The sequence below is a fragment of the Haliotis cracherodii genome, unplaced genomic scaffold, assembly GCF_022045235.1.
Source record: "Haliotis cracherodii isolate W230 unplaced genomic scaffold, xgHalCrac1.p SCAF_5, whole genome shotgun sequence".
In the NCBI taxonomy this organism is placed as follows: domain Eukaryota; kingdom Metazoa; phylum Mollusca; class Gastropoda; order Lepetellida; family Haliotidae; genus Haliotis; species Haliotis cracherodii.
In genome coordinates this window covers 55,394,212-55,413,875 of record NW_027266308.1, presented here as the reverse complement: position 1 = coordinate 55,413,875, position 19,664 = coordinate 55,394,212, and the positions used below count along the sequence as shown (strand labels likewise).

General features: G+C 37.6%; 1 protein-coding gene across 2 annotated transcripts; it reads right to left on the bottom strand.

Moving 5' to 3' along the window:
• Positions 1–730: 730 nt before the first annotated feature.
• Positions 731–19,481, bottom strand: LOC139444040 (uncharacterized). Of its 2 annotated transcripts, none has more exons than XM_071224946.1 (6): positions 19,374–19,481; positions 16,018–16,083; positions 6,255–6,378; positions 2,710–2,775; positions 2,563–2,620; positions 731–867 (listed from the first exon to the last, which is right to left on the bottom strand). In XM_071224946.1, exons 2-6 carry the CDS (start codon positions 16,079–16,081, stop codon positions 850–852), a joined length of 330 nt encoding a protein of 109 aa, XP_071081047.1. In that variant the 5' UTR covers positions 16,082–16,083; positions 19,374–19,481; the 3' UTR covers positions 731–849. The 2 variants fall into 2 exon arrangements, with proteins under 2 accessions (XP_071081047.1, XP_071081048.1); XM_071224947.1 differs by having other exon boundaries at positions 6,309–6,378.
• Positions 19,482–19,664: the final 183 nt, after the last annotated feature.

Sequence of the window (19,664 nt, the reverse complement as noted above, 5' to 3'; positions counted from 1 at the left end):
ACAAACTTCCCAAATTCTGATTTAAAAGGCAATATGTGAATGATAATTGGCAACAAAGTATGAAGAATCTGAAAAAACTCCAAGCCATCAAACCACTGATTGGGGGTCACGCGCATTTTGGTTTATATCGTCATGGTGGAAGTTGTTTTTCAGCGGTGCCGCATTGGCCACAGTTATTATACACATTCATTTTTACTGAAAGGTGAAGATCCACCCTTACGATAGCCCACTTACTATTCAGCACGTTTTGCTTGAATGTATTGATTTTGCACTTGTTAGACAACGTTTTTATGATAAGTTCATACCTTATCTAAACGTTTTACCACAGTTTCTAACCACTTGGTCTTAGCGTATCAAACTTCATAATAAAATATATTTTTATCTGTACAGTCAGTTTTTTTAACCTTTGAATGTGATACATGACAGGTTTTAGTGATTTTCAACATCACTTTTATTGGTTGATATATGATAACACTAAAACCATTTCTCGCCGCGAACAGCTGCAAAATTGCTGATGCGGCCTTAAGCAATATTCACTCACTCACTGAAGGTCCATCACGTATTCTAATAAGCTTAGCACCATTTCACAAAGCGACTTTAGCGTTACGACTAGTCTTACGATAGTCATAGCGTTAACATCTCTTTGTGAAAAAGGCTCATGGATCAAAGAAGTGAATAGCATCATTCACTTACTGGATTAATGGTTTTAAGTATTAAACAGTAGAACATGAAAATAAAATCTGTTTATTTGCGTCTTGCATAGTGTACATCTTCTGTTTATTTGCGTCTTGCATAGTATACATCTTCATATTCTCCAAGATATGTCATTTCCTTCATGTGTCGTCCATTCTATTTCCTCTTTGGCACCTGAAATAAACAAGACATTACGTACTTTATCATGGAGAGAACCTTAAATATGTCTACTTCATTACGGACGAAAGATATTTGGACATACCCACCACGTGTATACAACTGATTACAAATTTTCTTTTTATGCCCCCGAAAAAAACCCGGGGGTTATACCGGGAAACAAACGCCCCAAGATCGTGAAATATTTGATCTGATGTTTGAAGATTAGTATTTCATTTAGAACTTATACAGGGTATCTCATGCTGATTACTGCATGTCAACTGAAACATTATGGCTGATTGACAAAATAATAGTAATGATTATCAATATGTCTGAAATGTTGAAAAGGCTGGTCGGAATTGTTAATAGCACTTTCGTTGAGATCACATATGCTTCAGTGATTGTAGTAACAAGTACATTCACTCATTGTTTATCATACCTAAGATTTAAAAGGGCGTATGTATATAGTTATTCCTAGGAATTATGTCCGTCCGTCCTTCCGAGGACATTTTTGTGCGACCTGTAACTTGAAGAAATATTGCTATTTCTCACTACTGCATGGATTCTTTTCAAATTTAGGGAACAGTTTCCATACTAACAGAAGAGGTGAAGTGAACATTTTTTATATGTGGATTGTCTGTGAAAATATGACTTTTTACATGTTTTGAACTTAGAAATATTGTTATACCCCCGACCTACGATGATGCACCAGTGGATCTTTGAATAATGCCATTATTATATAATATTATTGTGCTTTTAAGAGAAACCGGCTCAAACGTTAAGGAATCAGTATATCTCAAATATCACAATTGCTCTTCAGATTATGTTGGAGTCGAGGTGGGGGTATTTGGTGAGCCCTGGGCACTTTTTATCTTGTTGGATATATATTTTTTCTTGGTTACATTGTTATGCCACAGAGAGTGATCCACACAGCCTTGCAATAGAGTTCTAAAACATATTTTCCGGACGCCTTAGAAATAGTGTGTTATAACCAAGACCATGATGAATCATATAACACATGTAAACGTGAATACTGATCAACAGACTCCTTGTCGATGCAATTTGTCCAAAAATGAAACACCATCATTTCGCTGTACCCTATTTTCTACATTAAAACAAGAGTGAGTGAACAGTATTTCAGTGACATCACAGCGTGGCAGATCATTGTGTGAGAAAAGGTCGTAGTAATGCAGGTCTTGGACGTTTACCACTCTGCTGACAAACATAAAAACAAATCTTGTCGAATCTTGAATTCGAATCCAAGATCAAACAGGAATGTTTATAACTGGCATTATGGAAGCATCTCTCCATGGCGAATTGAGGCACTTCAGACGACCGAGCTACCTTGCCCCCTAATGAAATAATAAATGGATAGTTGAAAAGCGCCTGCAGAAATATTGCAATCGCAACGTCACAGATTTGTCATTATTAAACGTCAAATAGTGAAGCCATATGATGATGTCAACGATGTCAGATAAACTTTCATTTTGGATATGAAAAAACGGGGACATACAGAACATCTCCTTTTGAGTTAACGGTGACCGTGTAATTCACCCAGTCACTCGACATTAGAAAGAAAATCTAGAAATAGGAAACAACCGTTATTCACGTTGGCCTCAAGTACATGTTATATTCATGAAACCACTTTTATCAAATGCCATAAATGTTATGCGTCAGAGCAAATGATTTGTTCTTTATTTAAGACTACCTTACCTTCTTTTTCATTTTCAGAAGTGTATTGTTCTGGAGGCTGTCACCGACTGTTTCAGAACTGTGTAAAGAAATATACATTTGTTATAAGCTACCGTGTGAAACTGTTAAACTTAATACTATTAAAGAGTTGGGTAAACAGGTACCTACCCAAAGAGCCACGATTTGAAACAGCTTTTCTCGGATTCTTCGGCGCAGATTTCGGTTTTCCCATTTCTGCAATGAAACACGCATACATTCATTAAAGGAAATGTCCGTCTGTTCACATGTAATATATCATATCATATACTCTCCAAAAAGTAGGAGACATTCGAATATAACAGATAATAACAGAACTACCAAGAGGTATCGAGTGATGGTAATGGACTGATGAGAAAAAGGAAGGACCAGATGTAACATGACAATCAACAATGGGTACGAGCGTTAATGTCTTAAACCAACATGGCGCGCAAACGGCACAACTAATGTCATCATTACGTTATCTCGGTAGTACTGGCGAGCGACCCTTACTAGACCTCCGGTGGCCTGACGCCAGTGAACAGAGAATGGCTCGATTTCTTAAAGCCGGGTTTCTGATTAACAGATCCTGAAGTTGTGTTATAGACCCCATGTGTGGCTGATCTTTAACATTTTGTGTTTACAGAAACCTGTTCCTAAGCCTGAAAATCTCAGACTGGGACACATTGAACATATTGGCTACCTCTCGTCGAGTTCGATCAGTTTGAAGTATGTCAAAAGCCTGTAGGTGTCTATTATGCTGTCGATTACGCATTCCCACTCTGATCACAAATACTGTATTGAAGCAGGAGTAGAGAGCTTACACATTACTGTGGATGATGACAATCAACAATACTCGGAGTGATTTGACGACCATTCACCAAAGTGACATAATCAAGAATGACAGCCTACCCAAATTAAAGAGGGACAAAACCAAGTATCATAATCAAGGTGAAGCAACAATTATCACAAATAATTGCAACAGGGTTATGATAACAATTTGATATCAGAATGCACAAATCATATTAAATGCCGTTTGATAAGTAAAAAAGCGATTTCACTGGCGCCACATTCGGTTAATACGTGAAGGTTTGTTATCTGGTTGATTGTATATTTATTATTATTTTAGGCACATAACACAATATACTATATCTGGAAACAAAGAATCGTCAATATGTTCTGTGGCCAGATTATCAGCTGACAAAAGTATAAATTCTGTTAACAGGACATATCATATTTGTTCAAATGCTTATTTTCAGAATACATATCGCAAACCAGCCATGCATGTCGCAGTCCAGCTCACTGTCAATAAGCAGGAACCAGAGCGCTCAAGATTATTCCCCCTCAAAATGCAGTTAAGAGTACTGTTAAACGAATTCTACCTCACTGTACCCGATAAATCTTCGGATTTATTGTCAGTAGACAGAAGTAACAGTTCAACATTGTGCATCGACTTAACTAAAAAAATACATACTTGTATGCCTCCCACTGTAGTGCTTCTTGTGTAAAGTATATGTATGTAGAGAGAGAGTGTGTGTGTGTGTGTGTGTGTGTGTGTGTGTGTGTGTGTGTGTGTGTGTGTGTGTGTGTGTGTGTGTGTGTGTGTGTGTGTTTGTGTGTGTGCAATATGTGAATGTGTGCATGTGTGTGTCATTTGTCAAGTTAGAAGTTGTAAGCGGAATTGTTATTGGTTATTCTTATTATTATGTTCATGCTCGTTTGTATGTTGAAGAAACCGTGTATGTACAATTATTCTGAGTGTGCTCTCTTGCTTGGCTATATGTTCAATAACTCATGTAAGTTTACCCATTCTGAGTATGTGTATTCATGCTAATTGTAAGTTAAATGACAATGTGTACAGAGATGCATACAGTGGATTATATAGTATCCGGCAACAGAGAGGAGCCAATTCAACGTCTGAGGCAACTGTGTGATGGAAGTCTTTGAAAGGCATTTGGAAATGATACACATAAGGAAGAGAATTTATGGATGTCAACTTCTTTATTATGAGGAGCACAACGTGTCGGATTATATGCTTACTCCTTCATCAGGTAAATGAATGTTATGAGGCAGAGAGGATATATATGTACATGTAAGAAGTACAAAAGTAATAAGATAGTAAAATGTGGAAACGTATCAAGGGAAGTCAACAGATAATAGGCGCTGATTAGTGATCAGCAATAGACAATGGAAGCCAACACTTCACAGTAATTGCCGTTGATAGTTATGGTATACATTCTCATTAAACTAATAACATGACAGTTAAAATAAGACAGAAATTCAAACTGACATACAAGCAAACAAAATTAGCTGCGGGGAGAGTATTTAGCGTCACGACAGTCCTCTTTTATTTTATGTTATTAATTACCTTCCTTGGAAAGGTTTGGGTACACACAGTGAGTAAGTGACTTTTGACCCCACTTTGTGCATTAGTTCAGTTATTTCACGGCGTGTCAGCTTAGTGTGAGAGGAAAGTTCAAAGAGACGCAGGTCGTCGACGTTTTACCAACGGGTATCGTGTGTACGAACTAAGGGCTTAGTTCTGGTCCTGTACAGATTTAAAAGATACACTTAATGTATACTAAATCATTAGTATTATCAAATACTCTTTTACAGTTATATAGCTGACGGGGAGAATAAAGATCAAGGGTCTGAGTTACTAGTTATGAACCTACCTGAATGATCTTAGATTCGAATTCTAGATTCGCCAAGCGTGTTTCTACATTTGTGAACAAAAGTGGTAAACGTCCAAGATCTGCAGTTCTTCGGCCTTTTCTCACACATTAATCTGACACACCGTGATAGACAATGGAACTGAAATACTGTAAACTCACTCTTATTTAATGTACAAAATGGGGTTTTAGGGGGTAGGTAAATAAGAAAAATGTGACAGCTATAAACATGTAATTGTCGTTGACATAAGTACCACCCTATAGAACGTCCTGTTTAACACAATACATTAATAACATAACTATACTTCTTTAATTGCAGTGATAGGGTCTCTGCAATATCGAAAAATGCTTTAAGGCCATTCCCAAAATGAAATAACTCTCATTTAGCAACACTGTTCGACGTATATAATTAAATCAAGCATTTGTGATTCCATTTCAGTTTTTTATAAACAGTGCTTAAAAATTGGCTAGCAATTAGACATCGTATTTACTGATTGAAAATATAAGACTTTACGTTGGTAAATGTTCAGAGAAACTATTACCTCTGCATGTAGCAGTCAATCGGTACAGCAAAATGATGGCGTTCCGGGTTTTTTGACAAATTGCATCGATAAGGAGTCTGTTCATCAATATGCACGTTTACATGTGTAATATGATTCATCATGGTCTGGGTTATATCACACTATTTCGAAGGCGTCCGAGTAATAAATTTTAAAAAGATATTACAAGGCCCTGTGGATCCCTCTTCTCCAGCATAACAAGGTAAACAAGAACAAAAAATTCAATAAACAGTGAGTGAGTGTACCTGTTAAATAGTCGCTGAAATTCTTACTAAGCATGTGCGATCTCAGCGAGACTGTTATTAAGTATCCCGAGCAGTCTTCAACACTTCAGACATACTGATAATCATTAATATTATTTTGTTCATCAGTGTTAATGTTTAAAGTGGCTTTCAGTAATCAGCATGTGATATTATAAATTCTAAATAAAATGCTCATCTTCAAACATTTCACAAATCTAACTTACCGTGTGAAATTGTTGTTTAACTCAATTCTATCGAAGAGTTGAATACATATGTACCTACTCTTGGGTTTACTCTTCGGAACAGCGTTCCTCTGCTTCTTCGTGGCAGATTTCGGTTTTCCCATTTCTGCAATGAAACACACATACCATCATCATCAGAGGAAATTACGTCTGTTTACTTGTAATAATAATTCGAAAATAACAGAGGATTACAGATTTACAAAGATGTATCGAGTGGTGGTAATGGATGGATCAGAAAAAGGAAGTACTAGGTGTAACATGACAATCAACAGAACATGTTGGCGATGTATTGTGAGGGTGTAAACAACCAAGAAAGAGGAGAGGTGAGGTGAGGTGAGGTGAAATTGGGTTTAACGTCGCGTCCAAGATTATTGCACTTATATAGCGACGTGCTTGTACGTATGTGTGTGTGTGGCTGCTTGTACTAGTCCGGACTGATGCCGATTTATAGTATTAGCTCACTGAGATACCATGCCGCAGTTAAACATGAATACCCCAATCAGACACAGTATAATGACTCAGAGCCGACCAGTCCTCGTTTTATCCCCTTAATGGCGAGCGTTAGACAGGATAACAACAAGTACCATCTTTTAATGTCTTTTAGTATGACGCGGCCGGGGATCGAACCCCGGACCTTCCGCTCTCCGGGCGGACGCTCTACCTCTAGACGACGGAGGCGGTCAGAAAGAGGAGAGAGTGTGTTGTTAAAAACTGAACGTTTGAGATAACTTGATAAAAAACAGGTCATGCCCCCACGATTGGCCAAACATTTCTTCATTCGGCGTGGCATGGTCCGAATAAATCTCCCAATGACAATTTGAGAGAATATTGTCCACTTGAGAGAATATTGTGCAGCGCCTGGCCCAGTTCGACAAAGCTAGCAGTGGCTTTTCACGTCGGTGTACACTGGATCATGTCCAGGACAAGCTGCCCTTTGGGGGAAAAGTCAGGGCTTGTTGCTGGCCATTGCATTCTGGTGATGTTTTGCTGCTGGAGGGTTTCAGTTACATACGTGAATGACAAATGGCCCGCAAACGGCACAACAATTAGCGCGAGTATGTTTTGTCGGTTGTACTGGCCAGTGATCCTTACTTGAACTCCGGTGGCCTGGTGCATCGATTGTGCATCGATTCAGTTATCAGCCATCGCATTAGAACAGTGATAGTGAGTTAGACTTAACTCCTAAAATTACATATGCCTCCCACTGTAGGATAATCATAATGTGCCCTTTTCTTGCAAACGGTGTTTCCAATGAATACAGTTCGTTATCATCTGTGCATTTAAAAAACATAATTGAGCACCTGTTTATGTTGGAAAAGATAACTGAGCTGCCAAACATTAAAAATAATACTGATCATAAACCATATTACGCTGTCGCTACAAACGCCGTTTGCAACAGTATTTCAGTTACACCACGGAGTATCAGCTTAATGTGAGAGCGACAGTACAGTGATCGAACGTGAATCATTGCAAAGGCACGCGATAGTTTAGCGAGTGAAGGTTATGATTTCATGTTTACTTGGTAGATTGGAACTTCCGCAATACGTCTGATTATCCATGAAGCTCCTTCCCAACGTGTGACATCTTCGTTACCATCCCGCTTGTCAAGATCACTGCATAACCATTCAGTTTGATTTGACTGTATACATTAAAGTTGGTTTGGACTGTATATATGCTGTAATCTCTGATAGTGTGAAATTGTGTAAATTGATTCGAGGTGGAGTGAAAGGTTTTATTTGTCAGTCATCCATTCTTATACTTTTAAACTCTAGTTTGTCTTTTACGCCCAATGGGATTTGTTCCGATTGACAATCGAGTATTGTTATTCTCTGGCATTGACGTTTTATATTTGTTTGTGCTGAGTGATTGCGTGGGGTATAAAAGATACTGTGACCCGATTACCTGAGCAGTCATTTGAAAAAATCTAACCTATTCGGTTTTGGGTGTTTGAAGGTTTCCCAATTTCGTTGCGTGAGTAATATGTTTATGTAAAAATGGTCATGCTTATTATGTTCTTATTTATTGAATATTTAATCTTGTGTATTTATGTCTGGTGATATGACAGTATGCAGATATATGGATATTTGTATGTTTATCGGAGCAAGAAGTGCTTCTTCTGTCATGTATGTTTGTTGAGAGAGAGAGTGTGTGTGGTGTGTGTGTGTGCGTGTGCGTGTGTTTGAGTGTGTTTGTGTGTGTGTGGCCTTTTCTCACACATTAATCTGACACACCGTGATAGACAATAGAACTGAAATACTGTAACCTCACTCTTATTTAATGTACAAAATGGGGTTTAGGGGGTAGGAAAATAAGAAAAATGTGACAGCTATAAACATGTAATTGTCGTTGACATAAGTACCACCCTATAGAACGTCCTGTTTAGCACAATACAGTAATAACATAACTATACTTCTATAATTGCAGTGATAGGGTCTCTGCAATATCGAAAATGCTTTAAGGCCAGTCCCAAAATAAAATAACTCTCATTAAACAACACTTTTCGACATATAGAATTAAATCATGCATTTGTGATTCCAGTTCTGTGTTTTACAAAGAGTGCTTAAAAATTGGCTAGCAATTAGACATCGTATGTACTGATTGAAAATATTAGACTTCACGTTGGTAAATGTTCAGAGAAACTATCACCTCTGCATGTAGCAGTCAATGGGTACAGCAAAATGATGGCGTTTCATATTTTGACAAATTGCATCGATAAGGAGTCGGTTCTCCAGTATGCACGTTTACTTGTGTAATATGATTCATCATGGTCTGGGTTATATCATAATATTTCGAAGGCGTCCGAGTAATAAATTTTAAAAAGATGTTACAAGGCCCTGTGGATCCCTCTTCTCCAGCATAACAAGCTAAACAAAAACAAAAATTCCAATAAACAATGAGTGAATGTACCTGTTAAATAGTCGCTGAAACTCCTACTAGGCATGTGCGATCTACAGTACAGTGGACCATGATGTTGACAGCATTTTACATAATATAGAAATAGAACACTTGAGCAGAAAGTTATATCAATGATATATATAATAAGTGCGCCATCTGTTTACAAATAAGAAGATCTATACATACATGTCGTTCAGAGTAGTTTTAAACAATGACGGAAAAATAAGTATATTATGAATATGAATATATACAATTTAATATGTATGTTTCTGTTATGTCATGGTATGGTGATTCTAAATCTAAAATGTTGCTTGATATTGTTTTGACAAACAGTTGTATGCATTACCAATGTGATACTCCTACGTAAGTATATAAAAAAGGATGTTCGTTTAGTCAATTGACATGTGTTCATTTTAAACAAAGATTAGTGTGACTGAACAATTTTAATAAATAAACGAACGCCTGTCACAAAAATGTAGTTGAACATAGAACACACAGAATCGCAGACTTTTCTATGGTACATTTGAGGGTGAACGTGAACGAAGCCGTGCAGGGAGCCTTACATCGATTTTACTTCAGAACACACAGTGAGCTCAGGTAAGTATTGATGATGATATTTTCATTCATTCGTGCAATATATATGGCAATCATGAGCGCTGACTCTGTATGTGTTCGCAATAGAACATTTGGAAGAAATAAAAAATTGACTTCCAAGTCTAGTACACAACAAAGCCATTAAGTGAATATCAAATAAATTGATTCACAATGTGACAAAATCTTATCCAAAATTTGTTTAATGCAACAGGTTTAAAGCATTCAGAATTGTACAATCATTATCATGAAATACAGCATGTTTATATATGTGTGTCGCTACCTCTCTCATGTTAAATACATAAATGTATAAAAATGTTTTAATATAATTTAAAATTACTATTAGTTTTACATTATAAGTAACATTATGGACCCTAGCATTTCGAGCCAAGAAACAATTGTATATATTATTCACCTTGGAATGTCTGTTTACTGTGTTTGCGGCGGGGTCCAGACAATTCCCAAAGTGGACAATTCCAAATACTACTGCGTAAAATATTAAATCCGATTTGGAGAAAATTACCAAATGAATGAAAGTAAGTAAAGTATAATCCAAAGAAAACAGAAACTATTCAATTTCATGTTAAAGTCAGTCTAAATGCAATACATAACCTTCAAATTAAAAGATTTTTTATCAATGACTATTGGTTAAATGTTTCAGTCAGATTTGTTAATAGCATAATTTCTGATATTGTCGATATAGTTAAAAAGGTAAGCCCTGTGATTAATTGCCTTAGATATCTTAAAATACCTTTCTGGTGTCCCCTGTCGTTAAATACTTCCTTCCACATAAATCGTTAGAAGTTATGTACAAGCTTATTGCCCATATCTTTGCTCCCATATTTGGGATAATTGTACCAAAGAACAAGAACCAATCCGAAATCAGAAATCTTAAAATACCTTTCTGGTGTCCCCTGTCATTAAATACTTTCTTTCACATAAATCGTTAGAAGTTATGTACAAGCTTATTGCCCATATCTTTGCTACTTGTACCAAAGAACAAGAACCAATCCGAGAAAGTTTACACTGCATTACGGACTGTTTGTGTGTGTGTGTGTGGGGGGGGGGGGGTGGGGGGGGGGGGGGTTGGGGGGGGGGGGGGGGGGTGGTACAAGCCATGAAGAACTTTATTGAGAAACTAACATAGCCAAAAGAAAATACTATTTTAAAGATGGAAAACATCTCTTCTGTGATTACATTTAAAGAAATCGAACCAATTTACAGGCTACCAGTTGTAGAACAGAATGCTATGCCAAATCATTCTTTCCTGATACCATTAATACTTGGAATAGTCATCTGATATAGTGGATTATTATACTTGGACAATGTTACTAATATCCAGTTAAACCATGATACCAGATTTTGTCACATATCCTTTGTCGCCTCGGACTCGGCTGTGATGATTTAAACTTCCATCGGCTTGAAAGACACGTCTCAGATAAAGCATCATGCAAGCTCTTGGGTTAAAGTATACTGCATTACTATACTAACAAAGGTTAGAGTTTTAATTCAGTGCTTTACGGGAAACAATCTGTCTATATAGAAATTTTAAATTCAATCCATATATGTACGTTCTGATGGATGTGCACTAAAGTAATAACTTTAGAATTAATTCATATTCTAAGCTACGCATTAAGTATTAAATAGTTAAATAGCTTTTCTTAATAATTGAACACCAGTCCTTCAACCGCCCTTATTTGTTGACCACTCGTTTTTCTTCTATTTTGATGTATATATGAATTATGTTTTATGATATGTATGTATCTATATAAAACAACACATATCAATATTACTTGATAAATATAATTTTGTTTCTGGAGCAGTTTTTACCAATCCCGATTCATTTACTGAATAAAAATATGTTAAAAGCATGAACAATTTCCCATTCTTAGTAGGACATCTCACAAAATCCCGCTTTTTTGTTGTTGTAAGAATTAATAAGAGGACGTTTGGTGGGGGACTTTTGGGATATGAGAAATGAATACAGACTGCCATGTTGTCTGAGTGTAGACCATGTAGACAGGATATCATTCGGGTTTCTAATTTTGACAATGACTCCATGAGCATACTGAGTATTGTTGCTTGGGGATATCAAATGTAACAGTTTGTTATCAGAGGAGATTGATAGTGATCTTTTAGTACCAGGTAGATATGATAGCTATGGGATTTATTATCCTTTCTTTCTCTTTGTCAAAAGATTATGGTTAAATGTGTGGCCTGTCCTCATATCGCCTACACTACTATCAAAACAAATTTATGGATGAGTGCACATCACACTTTTACACACTTGTAAATGACTTTTGATACTGTAATTTCATTTTGTATATGAGATCATCTTCACAACTCAAATGTTTTCACAACATCAAATATCATAAATACACATGTATTATCATAGCACTGTACATATATATCCATCATCTTCGTGTTTTATAACATTAGCACTACATCATTACTCGCAAAATTACTAATTTGGAGATGAGTAGACCTGTTAAAATGCTCAGATTGGATTATATCAGGTAAGGTAATGTATACACACTTACAAAACTTTTGAGATGAGTAGACCTGTTAAATAATCAAAGTGGATTATAACAGTAATCCTGTATAAACACTCAAAACAAACTCAAGGATCAGATACCACTATGAAAACATCGGATTAGTTCAAAGGCCCATGTACTCAGGTCATTAATTCATATTAATTAATGAAGTCGTTAATGGATTAATGGACTGTACCATTCTACACAACAGGTGTGTGGAAGTAACCATTTGTATTTAGTGAAGGCCGTATGAGGTGTAGGCCAGATGAAGGCAAGCCATATGTGTAGGTAATTCTCTCACGCTGATGGCAGAAAGTCATTCAACCAGTTCATGTATTCTACGTCAAAGAAGATCAGAACCGGTGTATAATTACAACATCCTCAGAATACCAATAACATCGAAATGTAGAAATTAACAAACATGACCAACATTATTATTTCATGTTAACCTTTGTGCCATGCATGTAACTGTAGCTAGATAAACATATGTATACTTTTTCAGTCTGTGTGAAGTCGTGCATACAGTTGATTTTTAAGTCTATGTTTTTGGACTGTCATCCCTAAACAAAAGTTTCACTTTTATCCTCAAAAGCGCAATAATATTCATGTTATAACCTTTTATGTCAACTTTTGAATTACGTAACATTCATATTACTTTGATTTTATAAAGTTGTTACCCATGGACTGACTAGATGGTTACAGGCCGGCAAAGCCACATTTCGAAAATAGATAGCCCAAATTGATGTGGCTCTCGCGGCAATGGTTATGGTTGCGTGATTGTATAATGTGGCTCTCGCGGCTATGCTGTCAAAACATGCTTTGTGATTCTAACAGGTTACCGTATATAACAAAACAAGTCTTGTTTTCTCATTTTCTATTCAACAAGGATAAGATATTCATCAGCAGGAGAGTCAGCAATGGCATCAAGCCACACATCATCCACTTTGTCACGAGGTACTAGAGGGAGGGCAGCAGCTCTTGTCACCAGCTTTTTCACCTCCTTATCTTCCTTATAGTCCAACACCAGACCTTCTTTCTGCACCCTCCTCCAGATACATTGGGTGAAGTGAAAGAAACACCCTCTAACTAATGTCCAAGGAAATACCTCAGTCACGGCATTGTGAGCTGCACGTTCAAAGTCCAACTGAATTGTAAGTAGGGCAAACTCTAGACCTCCTCTACTAGCAAAATCGCATAGGTACTGAAACATGTTGACATAACTTTTGTTCGATTGGACAACAAACAGTAAACTAATGGAAACATATGGCCAAACACCTCAGCATGTAAACAATAAATCTGATCAAACAACTTGGGACAGGCATAAAATGTACCATCACAAAATACAATGTCTGCAGTACACAAATGTTCAATGTACTTGTCTGTAGTGAAGATGATGATGTCGTCACTAACATGGTGTAGGAACTGGTAGCCTCCCTCAGTCTGGGAGTACCGCGCTTAGTAATTTAAATGTGGGACACTCATATAAAGGTATCGGTAATCGGATTAATTAATTACCCGCTAGAATAGGCGAAATGCACTCAGCTGAAAATGTGGCTTTACCGGCAATAGCCATTTCTGAAATGTGGCTCTCCCGGCTAGACACCGACTAGATTCATCAAGTGTCATAAAATCGCCGGGACATAATGTGGTAGCAATACATTCTCTAATTTACACCTGTCACAAAGGGACAGGTCATTTGGGTTTGTGCTCTGTGTTGTGCAATATGTGTATTCACGAAATAACATTCAACGAACTATGTACTTAGTCCTGTGATGTTGCTGTCTTTTGGCATTAATGAACATGTAACATATTGTACAATGTACCTTATGGGTGAGACGCAAATAAATTATTGTTTGTCTGTCTGTAAGTAGATACAATGCGGGCGGACTGATGCATTCGTACTTGGTATGAATGAATGAATTACACTTCGTTCTTAACTGTGTGCGAAATACGCATAATGTCGGAAAGCGCAAGTTAAATCCCTAATTACTGACTTCGTTCTTAAATAAATCACAATCATTTATAGTTGTATCACTGTGTAGATTCTTATATATTTTAACGATGTAAATCACATCACTTTTAATGTAAAATACGTCACATCCGTCACATGATAAAAATGGCGGATAACTATAACATACATAAAGGTGTCTCGTCTGTTATTTCAAAGGTCATGATTTTATTCTATCAAAACATGATATGTCAGTTGTAATGCATCTCATTCGTGGCAGGCTATATAATGCAGGCACGGCCCTTTATGCATCATTCAATCTTTAAAAGAGGCGATTGATAAAATACGAAACGAGCCTTAATACCATGTTTTATGCACCTAGCAAAACCAAACATTTGATACCAAACTGTTCACTCGTTTCCTAGAAATGGTACGGCACGGGGGATCATTTAGTATCCTATCGAAATGAGCGATACTGTTGTTCTCTCATCTATTTTAATCATACACAATATATCGCATTTAATATCTTGAAGCTGCCAATGAAAGCACGAACTCAATTACAGTGCAAATATAAGAGTTCATTTTGTGTAAGTATAAGTATGAAGTTATCATTTTTTAACTTTAAAAACTACGATGTGCCAACTGATACCGTCATTACGTTGATTGTTAACAACCATGAGTTGCGATATGTTATATGATTGCTTTGTATAACATCGGGTCATGCATGCTGATCACTTTCATTGGTACTGGAGTCTTCTTTGCGCAATAACCAGAGTATCTCACCAATTGATTATTGTTTTAAATTTAAGCAAGTTTCGTGCTCTGTGGAATTGTAGGTGGAGAAAAACACACACACACACACACACACACACACACACACACACACACACACACACACACACACACACACACACACACACACACACACACACACACACACACACACACAAATTCGCATTTACATCAGTAAAGAAAATATTAATTAAATCTGAATACGCCAATGTGTCAATTTCTTGTTCTAAAAAGTACAGGTATTAGTATTCATATTCCACTTGTTAATAATTTGTATTTGTAACATTTTTATTATTTTCTTGCATCGGCTGTACAATACATTTACAGTCGTAGTCTGTTGACTTTGCAAAGGATATTAGGTTGAGCCCCCAGAATTTTTTTTAAACATTGCATATTTAGCAATTTCATGCCGTTTGGACAATATGCATACCAACAAATGTAATAAGTGAGTGGCAAAAGTAAATAAGTTAAATAAACAAAGATGGCGGATGCAGTAAAATTTCAAAGTTAAATCAGTACTTTAAAAAATTGGGAATAGCTTCAGCGCACCCGGTTACCCGCTAGGTCTGGGAGCAATACTGCTACAAACGTGCAATGCCCGACTCTTTTCCCATGTTGAAGCATATTGAGAAAAGCTTACCTTGTACTTACTTACCTTTTGTAAAACATAAGGCATTAATTGCAACATATATCCCCGTGTTCGGATGCTGAATAAACATTCATGGTGTTTTCATATGAACAAATGTAAAACATCTGTGTGAGATTGTGTAAATTTTTTGTGTAATTGATTTGAGATGGTGTGTGTGTGTGTGTGTGTGTGTGTGTGTGTGTGTGTGTGTGTGTGTGTGTGTGTGTGTGTGTGTGTGTGTGTGTGTGTGTGTGTGTGTGTGTGTGTGTGTGTGTGTGTGTGTGTGTGTGTGTGTGTGTGTGTGTGCATTGAATGTGGGTGTGGGTGGGTGGGGTGGGTGGGTGCGTTTGTACGTACTCTTGGGTTTCCGCTTCGGAACTGCTTTTCTCTGCTTCTTCGTGGCAGATTTCGGTTTTCCCATTTCTGCAATGAAACACACATACCATCATCATCAGAGGAAATTACGTCTGTTTACTTTGTAATAACAATTCGAAAATAACAGACGATTACAGATTTACAAAGATGTATCGAGTGGTGGTATTGGATGGATGAGAAAAAGGAAGGACTAGATGTAACATGACAATCAAGAGAACATGTTGGCGATGTATTGTGAGGGTGTTAACAACCAAGAAAGAGGAGAGGTAAGGTGAAGTGAAATTGGGTTTAACGTCGCGTCCAAGATTATTGCACTTATATAGCGACGTGCATGTACTTTTAGTATGACGCAGCCGGGGATCGAACCCTCTCCGGGCGGACGCTCTACCTCTAGACCACGGAGGCGGTCAGAAAGAGGAGAGAGTGTGTTGTTAAAAACTGAACGTTTGAGATAACTTGATCAAAAACAGGTCATGCCCCACGATTGGCCAAACATTTCTTTATTCGGTGTGGCATGGTCCGAATAAATCTCCCAATGACAAGTTGAGAGAATATTGTGCAGCGCCTGGTCCAGTTCGACAAAGTTAGCGGTGGCTTTTCACGTCGGCGTACCCTCGATCATGTCCAGGACAAGCTGCCCTTTGGGGGAAAGGTCAGGGCTTATTGCTGGCCAATGCATTCTGGTGATGTTTTGCTGAAGGAGGTTGTCAGTCACATACATGAATGACAAATGACGCGCAAACGGCACAACTATTAGCGCGAGTATGTTTTGTCGGTTGTACTGGCCAGTGATCCTTACTTGAACTCCGGTGGCCTGGCGCTTCGATTGTGCATCGATTCAGTTATCAGCCATCGCATGAGAACAGTGATAGTGAGTTAGACTTAGCTCCTAAAATTACATATGCCTCCCACCGTAGGAAAATCATAATGTGTCCTTTTCTTGCAAACGGTGTTTCCATTTATGTTGGAAAAGATAACTGAGCTGCCAAACACTAAAAATAATGCTGATCATAAACCATATTACGCTGTCGCTACAAACGCCGTTTGCAACAGTATTTCAGTTACACCACGGAGTATCATCTTCATGTGAGAGCGACAGTACAGTGAACGAATGTGAATCATTGCAAAGGCACGCAATAGTTTAGCGAGTGAAGGTTATGATTTCATGTTTACTTGGTAGATTGGAACTTCCGCAATACGTCTGATTATCCATGAAGCTCCTTCCCAGCGTGTGACATCTTCGTTACCACCCCACTTGTCAAGATCACTGCATAACCATTGAATTTGATTTGACTGTATAGTTGGGTTGGACTTATATAAGCTGTAATCTCTGAATGTGTGTGCGTGCGTGCGTGTTATTTGTCTAGTTGTAAGCGCAATTGGTATTGGTTATTCTTATTATGTTCATGCTCGTTTGTATGTTGAAGAACCGTGTATGTACAATTATTCTGACTGTGCTCTCATGCTGGGCTATATGTTCAATAACTCATGTAAGTATACCCATTCTGAGTATGTGTATTCATGCTCATTGTAAGTTAAATGACTGTGTGTACTGAGGAGCATACATTGGATTATATAGTGTCCGGAACCAGAGAGGAGCCAGGACAAGGAAGTGACGACGACCGAAAGACGTAACCAACTGGGATGACAAGATAGACACAATTTTTATGGATAACAACTTCTTTAATACTGTGAAAAGCGACGTTTCAGTATAGATCCTTATACCGTTGTCAAGCAAGACTGAATGGGGGACATAGTACAGAATATATATAGTAGGTGGAGGATTAACAATAACAACAATAGTATACATGAGTCGGATAACATAGGTAGGTGTGACAACAAAGGGATCGTGCTGTCACAACACGATGGGCAGAAAACACATAGCTGGAAGCCAATAGGGTCATAAATCCAATAAACAGAATGAGTGATTATTGTTTGATGAGTTCATAGTAGGCGGGTGGGATGAAATAGCCTTGATCTCTGTTGATTGATGGCTTGTGGCGGCGAATGTGGACTGCTTCTGTTAGTTTTCTTTTGGTGAAATCATGGAGGTTGTTGGGATGAGAGAGATAGAGCAGATGTGAGACTTGAGTTGTGTGAGATGGAGATACATCTATGGAAACAGTAAAGCATTACTGTGGTGACTTTATTCACCTTGAGGGGGTCTATGACGACGGGAACATTCTGAACAGTGACGTTTTATAATATACCAGTGTGTTGTGTATTATTCAATGAATACGATACTAGATCTTTTATGCATTGCTGTACTGATGTTATGATGTTGATGTATTAGTATGGTGATATAATGTGGTAGTATTAGTATGTATTAGTGGAGAGAAGGAGTTTGGTATGAGTATTTGTTCAGTTAATTTGGTTGGGGTCAATCGTTAAGTTTAGTTAATACATTGATTATTTATTCATATCAGTCTTTGTTGTAACTCCCTGTTGCGACCGGTGTTGCAAGCGGTCATTGCAAGAACATTTATATTTATATTTTTGTGTATGGCTTCGACGATGTCATTCGACTGAATTGGGAAAAGGTTTACTGACGTTCTATTTCCTACTTACATTTATGTTTGTTTAATTAGCTTGGTTCGAGATTGCAGACTAAAAAAGATTACAACTACCCCATTACATTCTCATTTAACAAATACCATGACAGAAATGTGACAAAAGTTCAAGTTGACAAACAAAACAAAGTAGCGGGAGGAAGTGTATTCGGCGTCAGGACAGTCGCCACTTGTTTGTAACCCCTTGAAAATTACCTCCCTTGGAAAGGTTTGGGTACACACAGTGAGTGAGTGACCTTACACCCCGCTTTGTGCATTAGTTCAGTTGTCGTCCGTTTAACCAACGGGTATCGTGCTCACGAATTAAAGAACGTTTTCCGAGTGAACCCAGGATTTGTACAGGCTTGAAAGATACAGTTAATGTATTAAACATTAGTATTATCCATCCATTTTTCAGTTTTATAGTTGCAAAGATTTTATAGGAAAGCAATGATTGAGGGCCTTACTAGCTTGAACTCATTTCAGAAGGGAGGACAGGGCTATGCCATAGAATATCATCTGTAGAAAAATGAAACATGACAAAGTTTGCCAAATCAGTATTTATTGTTATAGAATATGTACCCAACGTGACAAGAGGACTTACTTGATTGTTTCCAAGCGCATACACGTTCGTGCACTATCTCATTAGAGATCGTAACATCCTAGTTTCGCTTTCATTTGAATCAACTCTTGGCTAAACAGAGTTACTGGCTGGAGTAAACAAGCAATAAAAAATCCATCGCCTGACTGAAATTACCGATAAGTACAAATATCCTACAGTTCTCTTACCTCTGACTTAGCAAAGCGAGTTAATAGTAACTGCTCGATTGTTTTATCCGAATTAGATGTATCGGAGACGTTGTTTCTGACGAAAAGGAATATCGCGATAATTCACGAGATCGCGTAACCTACATTGAATGTGAGGTCATCAGGTGCACATACCCGACAACGTATTTAGTGTGACCCTTTCTGAGGTGGGTTATCTTACACCCTGGACTGGTGTGCGTTATCCTGTCTGAATTTACTGACGTATAACTTGATTGTCTGGCTTGTTTACAACAAGCCGTCGTATGCCAGAAG

Bases quoted from the DNA above. Each gene is read 5' to 3' on its own strand.
- LOC139444040 (XM_071224946.1), bottom strand. From the start codon at position 16,081: ATGGGAAAACCGAAATCTGCCACGAAGAAGCAGAGAAAAGCAGTTCCG. The intron at 6,379-16,017 runs GTACGTACAAAC...GTTTCATTGCAG, and splicing joins TCCGAAGCGGAAACCCAAGA to AAATGGGAAAACCGAAATCT. The intron at 2,776-6,254 runs GTAAGTTAGATT...GTTTCATTGCAG, and splicing joins TTAAACAACAATTTCACACG to AAATGGGAAAACCGAAATCT.